Source organism: Triticum dicoccoides, chromosome 3B (assembly GCF_002162155.2).
Source record: "Triticum dicoccoides isolate Atlit2015 ecotype Zavitan chromosome 3B, WEW_v2.0, whole genome shotgun sequence".
Lineage (NCBI taxonomy): Eukaryota > Viridiplantae > Streptophyta > Magnoliopsida > Poales > Poaceae > Triticum > Triticum dicoccoides.
The window spans coordinates 226,297,469-226,320,499 of NC_041385.1; the positions used below are offsets into that span (position 1 = coordinate 226,297,469).

At 46.7% G+C, this 23,031-nt stretch overlaps 2 protein-coding genes across 2 annotated transcripts; both read left to right on the forward strand.

Moving 5' to 3' along the window:
• Nucleotides 1-237: 237 nt before the first annotated feature.
• LOC119281170 (translation initiation factor IF-2-like) lies at nucleotides 238-2,353 on the forward strand. The gene is made up of 2 exons (XM_037561772.1): nucleotides 238-1,535; nucleotides 2,305-2,353. The coding sequence occupies exon 1, from the start codon at nucleotides 614-616 to the stop codon at nucleotides 1,262-1,264; it is 651 nt and encodes a 216-aa protein (XP_037417669.1). The 5' UTR covers nucleotides 238-613; the 3' UTR covers nucleotides 1,265-1,535; nucleotides 2,305-2,353.
• A 5,801-nt stretch (nucleotides 2,354-8,154) lies between these two features.
• On the forward strand, nucleotides 8,155-10,162 carry LOC119281171 (translation initiation factor IF-2-like). The gene is made up of 2 exons (XM_037561773.1): nucleotides 8,155-9,343; nucleotides 10,113-10,162. The coding sequence occupies exon 1, from the start codon at nucleotides 8,422-8,424 to the stop codon at nucleotides 9,070-9,072; it is 651 nt and encodes a 216-aa protein (XP_037417670.1). The 5' UTR covers nucleotides 8,155-8,421; the 3' UTR covers nucleotides 9,073-9,343; nucleotides 10,113-10,162.
• The last annotated feature ends 12,869 nt before the right edge of the window (nucleotides 10,163-23,031 follow it).

A 23,031-nucleotide genomic window follows, 5' to 3' on the forward strand; every position in this document is an offset into this window, starting at 1 on the left:
TCTCAAACCTAGCCTTGCACCATCACCTTCTTCTTCCTCTTCTTTTACTTCTTTATGCAAGCGAGTTCTTCCCTGCCCCATTAATGTTTATTCTTTTTATAATGCTAGTGCTCCATGCCTTATACCTCTCTGCCAAATATAATCAGTTTTGGAGTTGTTTTGGTTGGGTTAAAAAATGGCTCAAGTTTGAACTCAATTCAAACTTGAATTATTTTTATATCCTTAAAAATGCCCAAAGCAATTTATTAAAATTCTGCACAAACTCTGGACTCCGGATATATTCTCATATCTCTCTCACGCCTTCCCTTTTATCTCTGAGATTTTCTCTCTTATTTTCTGTTTGAGGAAATTGAGAAAAGAAACACCAGAGGGGGAGAGAGAGTTCCAGCCGAGGCCCAGCTCCTCTCCGCGCAGCGCCGCAGCCCACTTACCCCTTCGATCCAGCCCACCTCATTAGGCCCAGCCCACCTAAATCTTCTAACCCTAGCGAGCATCTCCCCTCGTACCCCCGCTCCATCCCTCTCGTTCCCTCGCACCACCACGCACACACACCGCATCGCAGGGGGGCAGCGCCCCACGCCAGATCCCCTCGACCGCTACCCTAGCCCCGGCCATGGCGACTGCGCCGGCGACCCTGGAGGCTGCTGCTCCGCGCCATCTCCGCTCCTCGTTCCTCTGCCCGTGCGTCGGCGTCGCCTCCAGCAGCTCCTCCCCGTCGTATCTGCCTCGCCCGGCCTCCTCAACCCCATCGCTAGCAGCCGCCGCGTCGTCCATGGCGTCGGTCGGACCTCCACAGCGCCGCCGCCCCGTCGACTCTCCTCTGCAGCTCCTTCCTCTGCAAGCCGCCGTCGTGCCCCGTCCAGCAGGGACCATGCCCTCGTCCCGTCCCCTGCATCCTTCCTCCCGTGCCCCACGACCCCCTCGTGCCGACCAGCGACCGTCGCTGCCTCCGCACCCTCGCCCCCTCGCACTCCAGATCGGGAGAGGAGCTCCCGATCCAGAGTTGGTCGCTGCACCGGGCTTCGTCTTCGCGCCTTCGCTGCCCGCCTTCGTTCGCTGGTGCCTCGTCTGCAGGGACCTCACCGTGCACCAGTGCCGCGACTTCCTCCTCTGCTCCCGAGTCCCCGCTTCGCAGCTGCGCCTCCCCTGGCCTCACCGCCTCGCTGCAGTGATCTTCCTCAAGCAACCCTTCATGGTTCCTCTTTGCTGTGAACCGCCAAGTACCACCGCACCGAGTCTTTTGCCTTGCTTTGTTTTGGGTTGAAGGCCGAGACGAGACCGCCAAGATGCACCCTGGTTTCGACAAGTTCCTCACGGCGACCCTGAACATCTACGGGATATGTACGACTTTGAACCGTGTACCACGACGAACATGTACGGCTACACGACGACCCGCAAGACCCTGAACAACTACCGCCGCCGCCGTGTACCACTACTTCCGCTACGTTGCCACGTGAACGTCTACCTCCACTATGGCCGTGAACGACTACATCCTTCGCCGAACTCGATCCGCTTCGTTGATGCACGATTCAAAGGTATAACCGCCAAGACGACGCCCGTGAACGAATGCATGTGTGTTGCATGAGATGCTCGTGTGTGCATCGTGTCCGATTGTCTTTGCACGTTCCTCTATTGCCATGCCACCGTCCCGTGGGAACCCGGTAGTCGGGATCACCCCACCATCTTGCATGACTCGCTCACGTCACACCTCCTTTTGCACCGGTATCTCCGTGAGCTACCGGAACCGATATGTTGCCGTGGCATCATTTTCGGATATGTTGCCGTGGCACCATTTCCGTTTCACCGCCGTGGCACCTTTTTCCTTCCGCCATGGCGACAAATGCTTCATAACGTGCTCTTGCCAACATTTTCATAAAAATTGCATATAACTTGTGCATGTCATCCGCATCATGATAATAACAATTTAAATGCTTAAAATTGTTGTTGCATTAAATTGCTAAATAACATGGGGATTTTCCGGAATTGTTGGTTGTTGTTCCGGCGTCATTTAAACTTGCCTAAATAGTTAGTTTAATTATGCTTCACCTCTTGCCATGTTAACCAACATTTAATATTGTCTTGTTCATAACCAAGAGAGAACTAAATAATTGATGTGGCGTTCCGTCACTATGCAACTCGTTGCATATTGAGCTCCACTTAACTTGTAGTATTGTTTGTTGCACTTTGCCATGCCATGCCTCATTAAACCGGACATGCATCATACTTGGTTGTGCATCATGCCATGATTATGTGATGGTTGTTTACCATGTTGTTTGCTTCTTTCCGGTTTGCTTCTCTCGTTAGCTTCGGTTTCGTTCCGGAGTTGTGAGGATTCGTTCGACTACGTCCGTTTGTCTTCTTCATGGATTCGTTCTTCTTCCTTGCGGGATTTCAGGCAAGATGACCATACCCTCGAAATCACTACTATCTTTGCTATGCTAGTTTGCTCGCTCTTTTGCTATGCCAATGCTACGATGCCTACCATTTGCTTGTCAGCCTCCCAAATTGCCATGAACCTCTAACCTTTGACACCATTCCTAGCAAACCGTTGTTTGGCTATGTTACCGCTTTGCTTAGCCCCTCTTATAGCGTTGCTAGCTGCAGGTGAAGTTGAAGATTGCTCCATGGTGGACAGGGTTTTTGTTGGGATATCACAATATCTCTTATATTATTAATGCATCTATATATTTGGTCAAGGGTGGAATGCTCGGCCTTATGCCTGGTGTTTTGTTCCACTCTTGCCGCCCTAGTTTCCGTCATACCGGTGTTATGTTCCCGGATTTTGCGTTCCTTACGCGGTCGGGTGATTTATGGGACCCCCCTGACAGTTCGCTTTGAATAAAACTTGTCCAGCAAGGCCCAACCTTGGTTTTACCATTTGCCTCACCTAGCCCTTTTTTCCCCTGGGTTTCCGGAGCCCGAGGGTCATCTTTATTTTAGCCCCCCCCCCCGGGCCAGTGCTCCTTCGAGTGTTGGTCCGAAACGGGCAGACTGCGGGGCCACCTCGGGGCAACTCGAGGGCTGGTTTTACTCGTAGGCTGACCTATCCGGTGTGCCCTGAGAATGAGGTACGTGCGACTCCTATCGGGATTTGTCGGCACATCGGGCGGCTTTGCTGGCCTTGTTTTACCATTGTCGAAATGTCTTGATGTACCGGGATTCCGAGACTGATCGGGTCTTCCTGGGTGAAGGTCTATTCCTTCGTTGATCGCGAGAGCTTGTCATGGGCTATGTTGGGACACCCCTGCAGGGTATAAACTTTCGAGAGCCGTGCCCGCGGTTATGTGGCAGATGGGAATTTGTTAATGTCCGGTTGTAGAAAACCCGAAGTTGATCTTAATTAAAATACATCAACCGTGTGTGTAACCGTGATGGTCTCTTTCCGGTGGAGTCCGGGAAGTGAACACGGTGTTGGAGTTATGCTTGACGTAGGTTGCTATAGGATCACTTCTTGATCATACTTTTATCGACCGTGCTTTGCCTTCTCTTCTCGCTCTCATTTGCGTATGTTAGCCACCATATATGCTAGTCGCTTGCTGCAGCTCCACCTCATGCCTTTACCTTACCCATAAGCTTAAATAGTCTTGATCTCGCGGGTGCGAGATTGCTGAGTCCTCGTGACTCACCAGATACTTCCAAAACCAGTTTGCAGGTGCCTATGTTACCGAGCAGGTGACGCAACCAAGCTCAAGGAGGAGCTCGATGAAGAACTTGGCCTTTGTGTTGTTTCGTTCTAGTTGATCAGTAGTGGAGCCCAGTTGGGGTCGATCGGGGACCTTTGTCGCATTTGGGGTTCTTCTTTTATTTTGGTTTCGTAGTCGGACCTTGATTGTATCTGGATGATGTAATGCTTTATTCATGTAATTGTGTGAAGTGGCGATTGTAAGCCAACTATGTATCTCTTTCCCTTATGTATTACATGGGTTGTGTGAAGATTACCTCACTTGCGACATTGCTTTCAATGCGGTTATGCCTCTAAGTCGTGCTTCGACACGTGGGAGATATAGCCGCATCGAGGGCATTACAAGTTGGTAATCAGAGCCTTCCCCGACCTTAGGAGCCCCACTGCTTGATCGTTTTTAGCGGCCGAGTTGTGTCTAGAAAAATGTTTTGAGTCATTTAGGATTATATATATCGGAGAGTTAGGAATTCTTTTTACTCCTCAGTCCCTTCGTCGCTCTGGTGAGGTATCCTGACGTAGAGTTTTGACTCTTCTCTTCTCAAATTTCACTAAATTTTTTTTAGGATCACGCGGGTATCTTGGAATCGTTCCGATGGTTTTATGATGAGAACGTTGTCTTGGTGCCTCCTGTCAGGGGTTTAGTGGAAGTGTCCCGGGGAGTTGAGCTCTGAGGTGTTGTCGTCATAATTTTATCGTTGCAGTTCTGGAATACCTGAGTTTAGTACGCCGACATCGAAAATCTCTTTTATGCAGTTGTTGGTGAAATAACCCCGATAACCCAGTACTGAGGTGAGTACGGGAGTATTGCCATGACTTGTATAACGGATGCTTTTCGAAGGTTGAGGTAGACGATTTCCGAAGGTTTCTTGGTTATGTGTTGAAGGATGGATACAGCTGGATGTAGGATTTGTTAGTTTGGGTGAGATATATTGCTTCCCCTGTATCCCCAACACCAGATTGCATAACTAGAAAGTTTCGGGAGTTTTATAGGTGGGAATTCAAGTAGCTCCTAGAATATCTTTCCGACAGATGCATGATATGGGATTGGGTAAATCTCTATCATATGTATTTGTTCCGGCTTATTCTGCAAGCCAAATCCTTTGTTTTGTTTTAATTGTGGTATTCGAGTTGCTTCGAAGTCAAATGTTGAATCCATACCTTTTCCTAAATGGTGTTCTCATACTCCGATGTGAATACCAATCCTTCTCGACAATCGAGATTGTCATGTCAATCCTTTTCAACCGACGTGTTTCTCTTCAAGTAGATCCGATCATTCTCCCCATCCGCAAGATCATTTCTAAGTTTTCTCAACGGTGTTTGTTTCATTCATCCCAAGTTGTCTTTGTTTCTCCCCACCCTCCCACCCTTTTCTTCAAGGACACAGATTTCTTAACCAAATATTCATTTATTCATGTGAAGTCTCTTCACTCTTTTCAATCAATGTTCTTATCCGGTGATTTCCCATGAAGATGCTCAACAGCTTCAAGTTCATCATCCTTCATTGTTGTTTCTTCTCCGGTGGATCCTATTCAAGCTTTCGATATTCATCATATTCATTTCCTCGTTTCTAATGCTTTCTCATACCGATGCACCTCTTAATCATTCACTTCTTCCTATTCATTTGTTCTGGAGTGCTGAAGATATCTCACAAGACTTGCGTTTCCATTCTTAATCCCTTCAAGATATTTCGAGGTTGTTATCTCATTCAAGCCATTTAATTCAACCGATGCAATTTCTCTTTAAAAATCATTTCAACGGTGTTTTCTTTTGAGTGGGCCCTAACCCACAGGTCTTTTCCCAGGATCTTACCTGACTCTTCTATTTTCCCAGAGCTATCCTAAATTCTTCTCCAAGTTTGACGTAAGAATGAGTTATCATCAGTCAAATGCTTTTCTCCAAGATCTTTCAAATTCTTTTCATAGTTGGCTCAACCTCTTCGCTTTTGATTCTTCCGGTGTGCCTCAATAATTCTTGGTGGTGTTTCTCGTTGTCATTCTCATCATTTGAAGACCGAAGAAGTGTTTCTCTTTAATCTTGCTCTATTCTCTTCAAGATTCATGGTGCTAGCTTGTTGCCATCCTCTCATAATTGTTTTCGATTGTGAGAATCTTTTCACCCATCAGGAGATATTCAAGAGTCTTCTCAGTTTGTCATCCGGAGTCCATCAATTCAGATTTATTCATTCTCAGCTGTCAGTTATCAATCTCCTATCTTGCCGGTGCATCAATCGAATATCCTCTAATCAGTTCTTGATCTCTTTGTTCTCATGTATCTAGTTCGTCTCAAGCACCTTCGTTCATTTGCTAATTCTTACCAGTGATGCACCCCTACTTCGATCATTTTCAATTCTTACGGTGGTTCTTTCAAGATCTCTCTTCCTTGTTCATCATATCAATTCATTTGTTGTTCCAATCCTACCGGTGGTTCGTTGAAGACCTTCTCAAGTTTTGATATATCTCTTTTAATCCTTTCTACGGGAATAAGTAGTATGCCAAATCCGTTGATTGTCATCAATTTAATTGGTGAAGGATAAGCATAACATAATTCTTATTCTTGTTCATCCAAGTGATTAATTCTTTATTCCGGAGGCCCTTAAAATTCTCGGTTTCATTTGTTTCATCTTCTCTTTTTCCCGGAGTTCCAAGCTCTAATTATCACGGAGATCCATCTAAATCATTGCAAGGATTCACCTTGTGTTTTCAATTTCTCTTTCTTTTCGTTCCTTTTGTTTACCGGAGTTCTTCATGGAGGTTCTACATGATGGTTCATCAAGGATTTAATCCCCTTCTCAAAGTTTTCATCGAGATTCTTTCCTAAGGAGCTCAAGTTTTCTTCATATGGTAATCCGGAGTGCAATTCTTTCTACCATATTTTGGAGGTGGTATTATGTCATTCTTGATAATTTGAGTTCATGTTCCATGATTCACATGTTGTCAAGAATGAGGTATTTTAAATCCATCAATCTCTTCGTTGGATTTATCTTGTGTCATGTTTTCACCAAAAGCCTTCCCTAAGGAATGTTGCTATTATGGTGCTTATCAATGATCCAAGTTTTCTCCTATCCTCTTGGTGAAAGAAGTTTTTCATCGCCTTGGTGCTCTCACTCAAATCAATGGCTCCCTTTAGTGGCCATTTGTCACCTCAGAATGTTGAGATGTTTCAATAAGTCCACTACAAGCTTATTCTTTTCGTTGTTGGTTTTCTAACAACTCCGTTCAATCCTTCTTTTTAAGGAGGCTCTTTCAAATTCAATTGTGATAGAAGTTGTTATTCTCTTCGCTGTTCTCTCGATTCCACTCTTTCATTTGTCCCGAAGGCATTGGGATGTTTTCTTTGACCCTTTATATCATTTTGGGGATCATGTTCTTTTCATGCTTATCCAGTTAACCGGAGTGTTGTGTCATCTCTTCAAGTTCTTTCATCTCATCAAGTTTTGCCCTCTTCTCAACCGGACTGCTGTCTGAAATCTTTCTTACCCTTTGTGCCATTCTTTCAATTCCAGTTGCAGTGTGTTGTTGTTTTCATCAAGTATCCTCTCATCTTGTCAAGTTCATGTTCAATTCCTTCCATTTACAGTCGGAGTGCTGCCCAAATTATATCAATCTTATTCCTCCTCTATCTAGTTTTAACCGGAGTGGTTTCGAATTCTATCTTGTCTATTAAACTCTTGATTCATGTCTTTTCAACCTTCAAGTTCTCGTTATGTTCCTTGTTCCTCTTTCCTAATGGATTGTTTGCAATCTCGTTCATCGCTGTTATACTCTTTCTTTTAAATTGCTCAACCTCTCAAAGTTCGTGGTTTCACTCGTTCGTCAAAGAAGCAACTTAGTTTTACCTCTTCTCTTCCTCGTCCGTTTCTCTCCGGTGCCATTCTAGATCTCGGGACGAGATCCTCTCGTAGTGGTGGAGTGTTGTAACGCCCCGGATGCAACTTTCCATATCTGTAACTCCTACTCTTGCTTTTTCCGGAGATGTGTTTTGATTTTTCCTTCGTGGGTGGGTTTTTGTCTTTTGTTTTGCTTTTTATTCATGTCAGGCATTTCATCTCATAGCATCATGTGCATTGCATTCATCCTTATGTTACATGTTACTTTCATGTCGTATGTATCAACCCCTTTGCTATCCCTCTCAAACCTAGCCTTGCACCATCACCTTCTTCTTCCTCTTCTTTTACTTCTTTATGCAAGCGAGTTCTTCCCTGCCCCATTAATGTTCATTCTTTTTATAATGCTAGTGCTCCATGCCTTATACCTCTCTGCCAAATATAATCAGTTTTGGAGTTGTTTTGGTTGGGTTCAAAAATGGCTCAAGTTTGAACTCAATTCAAACTTGAATTATTTTTATATCCTTAAAAATGCCCAAAGCAATTTATTAAAATTATGCACAAACTCTGGACTCCGGATATATTCTCATATCTCTCTCACGCCTTCCCTTTTATCTCTGAGATTTTCTCTCTTATTTTCTGTTTGAGGAAATTGAGAAAAGAAACACCAGAGGGGGAGAGAGAGTTCCAGCCGAGGCCCAGCTCCTCTCCGCGCAGCGCCGCAGCCCACTTACCCCTTCGATCCAGCCCACCTCATTAGGCCCAGCCCACCTAAATCTTCTAACCCTAGCGAGCATCGACCCTCGTACCCCCGCTCCATCCCTCTCGTTCCCTCGCGCCGCCACGCACACACACCGCATCGCAGGGGGGCAGCGCCCCACGCCCGATCCCCTCGAACGCTACCCTGGCCCCGGCCATGGCGACTGCGCCGGCGACCCTGGAGGCTGCTGCTCCGCGTCATCTCCGCTCCTCGTTCCTCTGCCCGTGCGTCGGCGTCGCCTCCAGCAGCTCCTCCCCGTCGTATCTGCCTCGCCCGGCCTCCTCAACCCCATCGCTAGCAGCCGCCGCGTCGTCCATGGCGTCGGTCGGACCTCCACAGCGCCGCCGCCCCGTCGACTCTCCTCTGCAGCTCCTTCCTCTGCAAGCCGCCGTCGTGCCCCGTCCAGCAGGGACCATGCCCTCGTCCCGTCCCCTGCATCCTTCCTCCCGTGCCCCACGACCCCCTCGTGCCGACCAGCGACCGTCGCTGCCTCCGCACCCTCGCCCCCTCGCACTCCAGATCGGGAGAGGAGCTCCCGATCCAGAGTTGGTCGCTGCACCGGGCTTCGTCTTCGCGCCTTCGCTGCCCGCCTTCGTTCGCTGGTGCCTCGTCTGCAGGGACCTCACCGTGCACCAGCGCCGCGACTTCCTCCTCTGCTCCCGAGTCCCCGCTTCGCAGCTGCGCCTCCCCTGGCCTCACCGCCTCGCTGCAGTGATCTTCCTCAAGCAACCCTTCATGGTTCCTCTTTGCTGTGAACCGCCAAGTACCACCGCACCGAGTCTTTTGCCTTGCTTTGTTTTGGGTTGAAGGCCGAGACGAGACCGCCAAGATGCACCCTGGTTTCGACAAGTTCCTCACGGCGACCCTGAACATCTACGGGATATGTACGACTTTGAACCGTGTACCACGACGAACATGTACGGCTACACGACGACCCGCAAGACCCTGAACAACTACCGCCGCCGCCGTGTACCACTACTTCCGCTACGTCGCCACGTGAACGTCTACCTCCACTACGGCCGTGAACGACTACTTCCTTCGCCGAACTCGATCCGCTTCGTTGATGCACGATTCAAAGGTATAACCGCCAAGACGACGCCCGTGAACGAATGCATGTGTGTTGCATGAGATGCTCGTGTGTGCACCGTGTCCGATTGTCTTTGCACGTTCCTCTATTGCCATGCCACCGTCCCGTGGGAACCCGGTAGTCGGGATCACCCCACCATCTTGCATGACTTGCTCACGTCACGCCTCCTTTTGCACCGGTATCTCCGTGAGCTACAGCAACCGATATGTTGCCGTGGCATCATTTTCGGATATGTTGCCGTGGCACCATTTCCGTTTCACCGCAGTGGCATCTTTTTCCTTCCGCCATGGCGACAAATGCTTCATAACGTGCTCTTGCCAACATTTTCATAAAAATTGCATATAACTTGTGCATGTCATCCGCATCATGATAATAACAATTTAAATGCTTAAAATTGTTGTTGCATTAAATTGCTAAATAACATGGGAATTTTCCGGAATTGTTGGTTGTTGTTCCGACCTCATTTAAACTTGCCTAAATAGTTAGTTTAATTATGCTTCACCTCTTGCCATGTTAATCAACATTTAATCTTGTCTTGTTCATAACCGAGAGAGAACTAAATAATTGATGTGGCGTTCCGTCACTATGCAACTCGTTGCATATTGAGCTCCACTTAACTTGTAGTATTGTTTGTTGCACTTTGCCATGCCATGCCTCATTAAACCGGACATGCATCATACTTGGTTGTGCATCATGCCATGATTATGTGATGGTTGTTTACCATGTTGTTTGCTTCTTTCCGGTTTGCTTCTCTCGTTAGCTTCGGTTTCGTTCCGGAGTTGTGAGGATTCGTTCGACTACGTCCGTTTGTCTTCTTCATGGATTCGTTCTTCTTCCTTGCGGGATTTCAGGCAAGATGACCATACCCTCGAAATCACTACTATCTTTGCTATGCTAGTTTGCTCGCTCTTTTGCTATGCCAATGCTACGATGCCTACCATTTGCTTGTCAGCCTCCCAAATTGCCATGAACCTCTAACCTTTGACACCATTCCTAGCAAACCGTTGTTTGGCTATGTTACCGCTTTGCTTAGCCCCTCTTATAGCGTTGCTAGCTGCAGGTGAAGTTGAAGATTGCTCCATGGTGGACAGGGTTTTTGTTGGGATATCACAATATCTCTTATATTATTAATGCATCTATATATTTGGTCAAGGGTGGAATGCTCGGCCTTATGCCTGGTGTTTTGTTCCACTCTTGCCGCCCTAGTTTCCGTCATACCGGTGTTATGTTCCCGGATTTTGCGTTCCTTACGCGGTCGGGTGATTTATGGGACCCCCCTGACAGTTCGCTTTGAATAAAACTTGTCCAGCAAGGCCCAACCTTGGTTTTACCATTTGCCTCACCTAGCCCTTTTTTCCCCTGGGTTTCCGGAGCCCGAGGGTCATCTTTATTTTAGCCCCCCCCCCCGGGCCAGTGCTCCTTCGAGTGTTGGTCCGAAACGGGCAGACTGCGGGGCCACCTCGGGGCAACTCGAGGGCTGGTTTTACTCGTAGGCTGACCTATCCGGTGTGCCCTGAGAATGAGGTACGTGCGACTCCTATCGGGATTTGTCGGCACATCGGGCGGCTTTGCTGGCCTTGTTTTACCATTGTCGAAATGTCTTGATGTACCGGGATTCCGAGACTGATCGGGTCTTCCTGGGTGAAGGTCTATTCCTTCGTTGATCGCGAGAGCTTGTCATGGGCTATGTTGGGACACCCCTGCAGGGTATAAACTTTCGAGAGCCGTGCCCGCGGTTATGTGGCAGATGGGAATTTGTTAATGTTCAGTTATAGAAAAGCCGAAGTTGATCTTAATTAAAATACATCAACCATGTGCGTAACCGTGATGGTCTCTTTCCGGCGGAGTCCGGGAAGTGAACACGGTGTTGGAGTTATGCTTGACGTAGGTTGCTATAGGATCGCTTCTTGATCATACTTTTATCGACCGTGCTTTGCCTTCTCTTCTCGCTCTCATTTGCGTATGTTAGCCACCATATATGCTAGTCGCTTGCTGCAGCTCCACCTCATGCCTTTACCTTACCCATAAACTTAAATAGTCTTGATCTCGCGGGTGCGAGATTGCTGAGTCCTCGTGACTCACCAGATACTTCCAAAACAAGTTTGCAGGTGCCTATGTTACCGAGCAGGTGACGCAACCAAGCTCAAGGAGGAGCTCGATGAAGAACTTGGCCTTTGTGTTGTTTCGTTCTAGTTGATCAGTAGTGGAGCCCAGTTGGGGTCGATCGGGGACCTTTGTCGCATTTGAGGTTCTTCTTTTATTTTGGTTCCGTAGTCGGACCTTGATTGTATCTGGATGATGTAATGCTTTATTCATGTAATTGTGTGAAGTGGCGATTGTAAGCCAACTATGTATCTCTTTCCCTTATGTATTACATGGGTTGTGTGAAGATTACCTCACTTGCGACATTGCTTTCAATGCGGTTATGCCTCTAAGTCGTGCTTCGACACGTGGGAGATATAGCCGCATCGAGGGCGTTACACCCTTTATGCTGGACGCGACAGGAGACAATCAAATATTTCGTACAGAACCGATACTCACGACAGTGGAACCAGTTAAGATGATTCAGAAACTTCTGCGATGAGTCAGAATCTGTCAGGAAACGGTTATGTTTTAACTCACGGTTTGGAACCTAAAGGACTTGCATTTAGTGGAGAAACCCAATGCAATGAGTCGGAGCTTGATTTTTCATAAGAAAATTCTGATCATCATTACATGAAAGGTTGTCAGTGCCGGGTGGCACACCCAACGGAAATCACTTTTGGATCAGTGAGACGGACATATATTTCAGTCGTGATAATTAAATCACACTCAGCTAGTCAGCAGATCTAAAAAGAAATTGGAGCCTATATAAGCATGAACAAGCAAGGTAAGATCTGTCAAAAGGAGGATACATTGAATCAAACCACCCCAGGGCCATTCAGATAAAAATTTAATGGGAACAACAATAAAGGAAAAAAGGATACCCGAGTTGGAAACGGTTTCCTTAAGTTAGAATATTCATACTAGTTCCCTGAGCATCCAAATCTCGAGGACAAGATTTATTTAAGGGGGTAAGGTTTGTGACAGCCTGATTTTTGGCCCTTTCTTTTTCTTTTGTTTTTCCGAGGTTTTTGCCTGAGTTTTCTTTTTCCATGGCTTTGTGGTCTGGAAACTGAAGAAGATGCCCTCTTCTTTGCTTCCAGAGTGGCTTGTCAGTCCCAAATCTTTATCTAGACCTGTCATTTCCACCCTAGCCCAAATCCCAATATTCTTTTTGTTGGGAATATTCCTTTTCTATTAAAGGAATAACTCAAATTGCCCTAGGTTGTGAAGCAACCTATATTTTCATCACTCCAAAAATTCCCAAATAATTCTCATGAATTTTTTGGGTCATATCTTGATCAAATATGGCAAAACTTTTCTTTGCCATGTTCAAAAATAATTCCCCAATATTCCTTTTTCTATTCTGCCCTGAATGGCACTTTGTGAAGGAAGTGTCATTTATATTTTTCCTAGTGGCTCCCAACCTTTTTCGGCATGTTTATATGTTCAAATAATTGCCTCATGCACAAGTTCAAATTTATTTGCCTAGCCAATCTTCCTCAGTGAATTTTCAAAGTTTTTGTTAGATAGAAGGCTTTGTGAAGGAAGTACTAGCTAGGAGTACCCAAACGAGTTGAACTTTTGCACACTGCTTAATGTGCTCATATTAACCCCTTCCACCTATTTTCAGCTCCATCCAATCATCTATGTGAGCACACAAGCAAATCTTTGTTTCTGGCAATATTTTCAGCTTGTGAAGCAAGTGTATTTTATATTGTTTCAAAAATCCTAATAAATTACTAGATCATTCTTATACCCATAAAACATCTCTCCACCCATTTTGGCATCATTTCATTGATCTTTTTGATCACCAATATTATTCCAAGTTTTTGTCCAGAGGAGATGTTTGTGAAGCAAGTACCATTTTGGCTGTGCCAAATGGTATGACACTTTGTGAGCATCTTCATATGACCAAATGACTCAGCTTTGCCCTATATTAGCCCAAGTTGACACTCCATGTGAGTGCATCATCATAATCTATTTTCTGGACCATTTGGCAGTTGCAAAGCAACTATATTCAGTCTTGGTCTATTTACCCTCAAGACCTCTAGGACTGTAGTCCTTCCTAGGCTAAACACCCCAGACAACTTATTTGGCCCATAGCATATCCTCTTGATCACATTGAGCTGATAAAGTTTACTGCAGTAAACTTCAGAGCTCACTAACCATTTAACCAGACCCTGTTTAACCAAGTTACCACCGTAGTTGAGACCTACCCTGGATGGGCTACGCCCTAGACAACATTTGCCAGCTGTTTGCCACCCCCACACGCCAGCACTGGTGGTGACCACCGTTTTGGCATGCCATGAGCGCATCCAGTGGATGTTTGTGCTGGACCCCCTCCCCCTCTCGCTGTCTTTGCGCTCATGAGCATGTCCCTTGGCTTTCTCTCATTGTTGCCGTTCCCCTGGACCCCTCTCCCCCTCCGGCAGCTTCCTCACGGATGCTCGCCGCCGAATGCCCACGAGAGCACAGTAGCGTTTTGGATCCGTTCGTCGCCGTCGTCTTCCTCCCTGCGCCCCCTTGGCCTCCTCTGCCCCGTGAGAGCCCCCACTGCTCCTCCTTCGTTGTTTGCCTCCGAGCTCATGCACGCGAGCACGCGTCCGCGGCGCCGACCACGTGTCCGCGGCGACGCCAGCGTGGCTCCCTCTCCCCCTTCGCTATTTAAGCAGCACCGAGGCCTCCCGATCGCCCCAAGCTCTTCGCCTCGCTCCCCTACTCCTGCCCAGCCCCTCCATTGAGCTCGAGCCGCTCTCCTCGACTCCCCTGGCCGCCGTGCCCGCCGTCGGGCTCGGCCTAAATTGGCTCGATACCGGCCCTCCCCCTCCTATCTGTAGCCACCGGAGAATTCCCTTCGACCTCCTGACCCTCCCCACCTACTTGCCCCTCGCCGGAGTGCCTGCAGCCCCGTAGCTTCGCCGGCGTCCGAAGCCCTCCTCCACCGTGTCCCCTGCCCCGCCCCTTCCAGTGACCCTCGGCGCTTTCTACGACCGGGAACGGGTGCGGCTCATCCCCTTGAGCTCGCCCGTAGGTCGCATGGCCTAAGTGGTGGCCGGAGTCGGACGGACTCATCGCCGGAGTGCGCGGCCTCACCTATGCCCAGCGCCCCATCGGAAGGAAGAAGACAGGGGCGTTGACCCCCCTGGAGCCTGCCAGCTGGCCGCGGGCCCCTCCTGTCAGCGTCCCAAGGGCCGGCCCCGCGTTGACTTGTCCACGCTGACATGGATAAGTGAAGACGTATTAGGGCATCTACGTTTTCATCCACCGAAAAAGTATTTCCCCAAGTGCGCATTCTGTTTTTCTGTTAAGGACCTATTGGTGATGATTTTTATTGCAAAGAGGTCCCTGGCAGAAAACTATCATAACTTTTTATCCGTAACTTCAAATAAGGTGAAACCAACTCTCACTTCTTCGTCTCGTCGAGCCCTTTCAGTTGGTCATGCTTTCACTATGGTTTGACACTGTGAAAATGACCTTTATGCCATTGCCCTTATTCAGCCCCCTTCGAGAGAGAACATTTTTCGGTGATTCGTTTCGCGAGTTTCTCGCACTTTCTCCCGGTGATTTCTTCCACCCCAGGCAAGCCACAATACCCAATTGCATGATAGTCATGCATTAGCCATGGTTTTCAACTTGAATCTTTATTAAATGTTTGCCTGTTGGAAAGATGGTTATCGTTGTCCCGGTAATGTTTAGATTTGCATGTTCACTTTTGTGCTATTTTGTTTTGTACTCTGTGATCATGTTATACCTACTAGTATTTCCTTTCTTATGTTTATGCTTTCTAGTAGTACATGTTGATGTTGGTGATGTTCATACTAGTCAGTATGCCATGCTCAGTGGATATGATTTATTATTGATATGGTGGATAGTTATGTGGTACCCTCATGATTATGTTGATATCATGTTCATGCATTTTATCATGGCTCAGCATATTTGCATTCAAGTTAACTGGATTAAATTGAACTTGAACAACTGTTGGCTGAGTCATGGTGCCGCTGAAACGATGTTGACCAGTGCAGCCACGCTTACCAGTATGGGACGGTCCTAACTGGATCTATTGTCGTGCCTCTCGCCGGTGCCTCCAACGAGGGAAGGTTATGGGAGCATGCTACCCAGATCAGGTAGGCGGACATAAGCCTTGTGTGCCCATTGTTGAGTTAAGTTTTTGGGTCCCAGAGTGGATCGTTGCCACGACGGTGGTTTGAGGTGTCTTGAGGTAGGCACGGGGTGACTTAGCTCAGAGGGGAGTGAGTCGGAGTGGCCGGGAGAGTGTCATGGCAGTAGATCGGTTTTGTCGGAACGCCGTTGGTCCACCCGAATGGGAGTGCGAGGCCATGGTTTCCGTAGTGAGGGTACAGTGTACTAACCTCTGCAGAGTGTATATTAAATCTATTGATAGTCGCGCCCGCGGATAAGGGCCCAGGTCGAAAGTAGGTCACACCATGAGTCAACAGTAATAAGAATAATGTGCTTAATAACAATGAGATAAGTTCGTTGTGATTGTCGTAAGGATCACAGTTTAGGACTAAGTGTTGGTCGTGGTTGTGATTGCCGTAAGGATCACGGTTTGGGACCAAGTGTTGGTCGTGGATGTGATCGCCGTAAAGATCACCGTGGTATCGAGGATACCGAGTTGTTGTATATTCGTGATGTTGTGCGAGAGTCGTGGGTAAAAATCAAGCTCCTTGTGGTAATTTATTGATTACTACGGTATTGTTTATACCAAGCTTGATTTGATCCTGAGATGATCGTGTGATGTCCAAGGTTGGTAAGTGATGCATGTGTTGGTTACGAGGTAACCAGAGCAGAATAAGTGGTGCATATAGTGCCATCATGTTGCATGCTAGTATTGTTGGATTAATATGTTCATGTTGTGTTAGATGTATCATGTTTATGTTGGTCATGCCATCTTATTCTGATGATCTCATGATAATTCTTGTTTAACCTGTAATTGCCATGCTGTTGTTTGTCTTGAATGCTTCTGGTTATTGTGAGCTTACAAGTACATTCAATGTACTGACCTGGCGTGTCATGCCAGTTTGCAGGTCATGCCAGATTTGATTGCTTGCTTGTCGTGGTTTCCGTTCGTGTGAGCTAGGATAAGCGTTCTAGCCAAAGTCCCTGCGGAGTGGAGTTCACCACCATCGTCGTTGTTCCGCTGCTAGAGTTCATCCACTGCATCGTGTTGTTCTGCTGCTTGCATAGAGCAACAGTGGCAGGCGTAGTGTCGTCGTGCCAATGTAATCATTATACCCAAATAGATTATAATAAAGAGCTGGTTTGTTCTATGCTAAGAAGCGACGTAATCCATAAGATTTCATCTCGATCTCTGGGCTAGAATACGGGGCGTTCCGGGTTTTCTCTGAGACGGGTGCCACGGGCTTGGTATCAGAGCAGGTCTGGCTGTAGGACACCCTAGACCGCGCGAACGTTAGAAAGCGGTAGTATAGACCCCAGTTGGTTTGTTGCACTTGATTGCTGCATTTGTTTGTCGCATAGCATGCATATAGATTATTATTTATTCTCTAACGGTTTATCTGGTGAGTGTAGCTGGCATCGGTTCAGATCCACTACAGCTCAACCTTTGCATTTCTCTAGTTCCCTTTTTCTTTCGGTGTTTGGTGTCATTTCTGTCCCAGCAGTGTGATGCCAAGTGATCCCGACACTGTTTGCAAAAATAGTGCTCAGGTATCACCACGATGTCTTTCCTTCAGTCCCGGCTATCAATTCGGTGATGGACATGCCTCTATCCCGGATCGTTCTTTTGTTTTTGTCGTGTTGGCAACCCTTAATGATCTTAGTTATCAAAAAATGGCAATGTCAGCAGCCTCAGTTTTTCCCCGCAATCCTATTTCTTGGATGAGTACGGATCTTTTTCGTCCGCTTGATAATAATGTGGTTGTGACCTTCGTGTCCCACTGCAGGATTACCGAGTACATCCTCGCCTCCGAGCTAGTCCAGGTTGCTATCTGGCTAAGCTAGCACTTGGTGTAGCGCTTGTTGACACCATATTTTGGCATGACATAAAAAGAAAATGGGATGGCTTCGAGTGAGAGGGTTTTTAGCATGGAAAGTTTCACATCGCCGAGAGGAACAACTTTGATGTTTAAGTCATAGCCATCCGACCTCATCTCTAAGGCCGAAGTTGTGCTCAAAGTACTGGATTTTGTATTCAGAACACTGTTCGGCTGATTAAGCCCTCAAGACGGCCTCGTATGGAAGAATTATCTACACGAATTGTCTTCATCTCGTCGAAACGACTGATTTTGATATAAAGATTGTCGCAATACAAGGTCGTATGCAAAAGTTAGAGCCCCACAACGAGACCCTCCAGCGAGCAAAATATGACGCCCGGAACCAGACACATATGTGGGTGTGTCTGATGAGATGCGTGAATAATTTGCTATTTTGCATGAGCGATTTGATCCTTGGGATGACCTCTAATGAAAAAACGTTCAACATGAAAGATGTTCGTCTCGTCGAAACGGTCAAGATTGCTTTTGGACTCGTTTCCATCCGAGTTTGTTTGCCATCACAAAAAGGACCAGCAAGGTACAATCAGTTTAAACCGAACAGTTTTGGAAAGTTCGGATAAAACCAGTCCGAATTTGACTAGGGTTTTGGACGTGAATTGATGCAATTTTCTTGTAAGGAAAGCCTAGATGAGTCCTTTTCTTGTACGGGAAGTCCAACCGCCTCTTATATATGTTGGGGGTGACGGCCGATTGAACAACACACAGTCGAACAAATAAATATACTACTTTTTCATCTACGTTTTATCTCTCCATTGTTTTTTCTCTCTCGTTCTTCGCTGTTCTTCGTGTTTGAGAGCTGCGAACCCCGAGGCTCTAGGGGCGAGCGAATCGACCTAGGGCAGCCCATAGCCGCCGCCCTCCCTGACGGGGTCCCTCCCGGGGGTGTGGGGTTTTCGGGTCTGCAAAAGCGCCCGTCGACTGTCTTGCGTATCGCGCTGTCGGTCGGGTCTCCCTCGACGTGAGCTGCAGTGCATCACCCCCAGCGTCGAGGGTACACGTGAGGTGTTCGTGTGTCAACACACTTTTTGGCGACTCCGCTGGGGAATCAAGATCAATCCTCATCATCCACCATGTCTGATCTTCCCAAGCCATCTGAGGTAGACGCCGATAACATCATTAAGCCCAGTCTTGATGAGATATCGGCCGATCATCGCCAAGTCTATGAGGAGTACAAGAAGGTGCGCGAGGATAAGGACTTTCAGGAGTTCCTTGCAAAGTTCAAGAAGGATCGCCAAGGCAACATCACTCCGATTGAAGAAATCAAGTTCCCTCCTCTTCAAGCCGAGCAGGTTAAACCCTCTGTAAGTACTGCCTTTTCTCCTGAGCAGTGGGCTGAGATTGAAAGTCGTATTGCTGATGGTAACAATCTAGTCTATCAAACTTTCATAGAAAATACTAATGGTCATAAGAATACATCTCAATCGTCTAGTGGTAATGATGGTGTAGCTGCTAGTGTGCAAAACCCTAATCTGGCTTTACCTATTGCACCGGAGCCTCCCGTGCCGATGGCTTATTATCCTACCCAAACAAATCAGATTGTGACTGCACCCATCAACCCTATTATAAGCATGCCAGGTTCGGTGGCAACACCGAACCAAACCCTACCTACAGCTACAACCACTCGACCACTACTAAATTATGGGTCGACATACATGCCACAATTCCTACCTACAGCTAGTAACCCTACACCTCCTATGCCACTGCCACAAGCTTCATCATCCATCATGGATGATGGTCTAGCTAATCTTAGAGAGGAGATGGCTAAGATGCTTCGAGAGTATTTTGGAGTTGAGTTACCTCGGAATCGGATTTACCAAAAGCCGTACCCCGAGTACTTTGATGCCATCCAGTGCCCTCCAGGATATTAAATTCCAGATTTTGTTAAATTTAACGGAGAAGGCACAAAAACCACATGGGAGCATGTTAGTCAATATTTAGCACAATTGGGTGAGGCAGGCTCATTGAATGAATTGAAAGTGCGTTTATTTCCTTTATCATTAACTGGTACCGCATTTTCATGGTTGTCTTCTTTACCACATGGTTCCATTAAGGTTTGGTCGCAGCTAGAGCAGAAGTTTCATGATCACTTTTATAGCAGCGACAACGAACTCAAGTTGTCACATCTAACATCGATTAAACAGAAGCATGATGAATCAGTCTCCGATTACGTCAAGAGATTTAGAGAAACAAAAAACCGGTGTTTTAGTTTGGTGATAACCGAGAGAGGCTTAGCAGACCTAGTGCTGAGTGGTTTGAGGACTCCCATTAGAGAAAAGCTAGAAGAGTATGAGTTCTTAAATATCAACCAAGTCTTACAAAGGGCTTTGGCTCAGGAAAGCCAAAGCAAAGACCTCAAAGAAGTGCATAGATACAAAGCCGATCGTCCAAAGATGAATATGGTGGAATATGATAGTGATCACTCGGACGATGAGAGTGATGTTTTTGCTACTGAATTTGTTTGGTCGTCTAAGGCCAAACCCTTTACTTGCAATGATTTGAAACCGATTCATAAGAATCGTGATGAAGAGATGAAGTTTACTTTTAACATTGCTAAGTGTGATAGAATATTTGATGCTTTGCTGTAGGCTAAGATTATTAGAATATCTCATACTTTACCACCATTTGAAGAGCTGAAACGACGCGCTTATTGCAAGCATCATAATTCTTTTTCTCATGCTACTAATGATTGCAATGTTTTTCGACGGCAGATACAATCGACCATTAATGACGAACGACTGAACTTTTCTGAGATGCAAGTTGATAAACAGCCCTTTCCAATGAATACCATGGAGTTGGAGGGGAAGAAACTACTCATTTGGCCGGAGGTTGCCGAATCTGCTAATAAAGCTAATGTCATTGTTGGTGAGCCCAGGAAAGACAAGGAGGGCGACAAGGTCTTGGGGAGACAGGTTGTGCTTGACAAGCAACCCGGTGGCAAGGAGATAATCAAAATCACCATCAAGAATCCTACACTCGGGGGGAAACAGCAAGTGCAAGAAAATAATCGTGTTAAATTTGTCAAGCCCAAGGATCCAGAAGTTGACAAGTGGAAGACAAATGAAGCTAAAGTGAAGCGCAAGAAAATCAAGCCAACTTTTGATATGTTGTTGTCCTAGTATGCCAATCATCCAGCCGGCTCTAGCTCTAACCGGTCATCAAATTTGAAGTGCTCAAGGTCACCTCCTCGGGAAGAATTTCAGCATCATGCAAGGCCATATGGGTCGTGGGCGCCGGGACCATGGATGCCGCCACCCCCCTATGTGCCATACTACGTGGGAGACTTCAATGGAGGATGGTGGCAGCCCCCAATGGCACCTAATGCTTTTCATCCAGGTTGGGCAGAACCAAGGAGGCCCGTTCATGACAGACTTTCTTATCCCACACGAGGCCGTTTGAAAAATGGTGTCAATCGGCCAGTGCAAGATAATCAAAAAAGGGTCGGCAAGCAAGAATGGCGTGTTAAGTCGCCAAGTGCTGCAGCGGTCGAGTCAAGCAAAGGCAAGGGAAAATCAATGCCGACTCACTCATGTTGGGCACCAAAACATTCACCATACAGCAGTCGATTATGCATAGCAATCTGATTGAGCCGATACTTGCTATCGCGCCAAAGCACTCGGCTAATGACCATGAAGCAAGCACCAGCCAAGTAAAGACGAGAGATCCTAAATACACTCAGCCAAAGTGGTGCCCTCCAAGGCTAACAAAGACACAAAAGAGGAAACTACAGAGGTTAAGGAGTCAAGAGATGACAGAACAAGAGGCCGAGAAGCAAAGGGATAAGTTGTTCAATGACACTCGGCCCATGGTGCCTACAAAACAAGTGTGGAGGCCTAAACAAGTACAAGATGCAGTGGCTTCTACACCTACCACGGCAGCACCTGCGTGACCAAAGGAGGACGATGCGACAGCTATTGCATCGTCTACGACACTTCTTAGTTGGACTTGAATCATGCAAGGCCATATGGGTCGTGGGCGCCGGGACCATGGATGCCGCCACCCCCCTATGTGCCATACTACGTGGGAGACTTCAATGGAGGATGGTGGCAGCCCCCAATGGCCCCTAATGCTTTTCATCCAGGTTGGGCAGAACCTAGGAGGCCCGTTCATGACAGACTTTCTTATCCCACACGAGGCCGTTTGAAAAATGGTGTCAATCGGCCAGTGCAAGATAATCAAAAAAGGGTCGGCAAGCAAGAATGGCGTGTTAAGTCGCCAAGTGCTGCAGCGGTCGAGTCAAGCAAAGGCAAGGGAAAATCAATGCCGACTCACTCATGTTGGGCACCAAAACATTCACCATACAGTAGTCGATTATGCATAGCAATCCGATTGAGCCGATACTTGCTATCGCGCCAAAGCACTCGGCTAATGACCATGAAGCAAGCACCAGCCAAGTAAAGACGAGAGATCCTAAATACACTCAGCCAAAGTGGTGCCCTCCAAGGCTAACAAAGACACAAAAGAGGAAACTACAGAGGTTAAGGAGTCAAGAGATGACAGAACAAGAGGCCGAGAAGCAAAGGGATAAGTTGTTCAATGACACTCGGCCCATGGTGCCTACAAAACAAGTGTGGAGGCCTAAACAAGTACAAGATGCAGTGGCTTCTACACCTACCACGGCAGCACCTGCGTGACCAAATGCATATATTTGGGAATTCAGCTAAACAAAATGGAATTATCGGCAGACTGCAATGAAAATTCTAATATCTCGTCTGAATGCAAAAGAAATCCTGGGTGGACCGTCAGTATCAAGTTTGCATTAGCGTGCACTCATCACAACAAAATGATTAAATCAGCAAGAAGATAAATTGTCTGCAAGGTTGACAGAATATTATCAAAGGTATGGCTCAGATACAAGTTTAATTTTTCGTTGAGGATGATTTTGGAACTCGATGTACCTGGAAGCAAGCAAAAATATGGCATATACTCAGAAAGGAGGATAGTCCAGTAAAACCTTGTTTCATACAAGAAATCAACATCAGAAATATTAAGATGGTATGTATATGTGGAAATCGGTCCGCATATCACAATAAGAAGTTTCTGGTGTAAGCAACCCACTCTTCCCTCGCAAAATACCAGAGAAGTTTCCAAGGCAAGATTCATTTATCTTCCTTAGTACGATATGTGGATGATTCCCCGTGCGAGGTACTCTGTCTTCTTCAGTAAGCAACCATGAAGACTTTTGGCATAAGGTACTGAGTCTTTCCCCAGCAAAGTCTTTAGGGGGTAAGTTTCTGACGCACGATACCCAGTCTTCTTCAGCAAGCTGTCCGATGAAAGTTTTGAGTACGAGCCAGCAAATATTCCTCAGTAAGACATTGGTACAAGGTAGTACACTGTGAATTGACAGCATATGGCACTGAATCCCAAGAATCAAATCCGCAACATTTTGGTCAGAAGCAAGAATCAGTCAGAATGCACGTCTGTCTCGGAATCAGGTCCTCATATATATATGCAATGAGCATACCATCAAGATCTTACAAGTCACTCGGATGAGGATCTGACAACCACGTGAGGATGGTTAATAGAAGAAAGCCAGTATACATAGCAGTATGACAA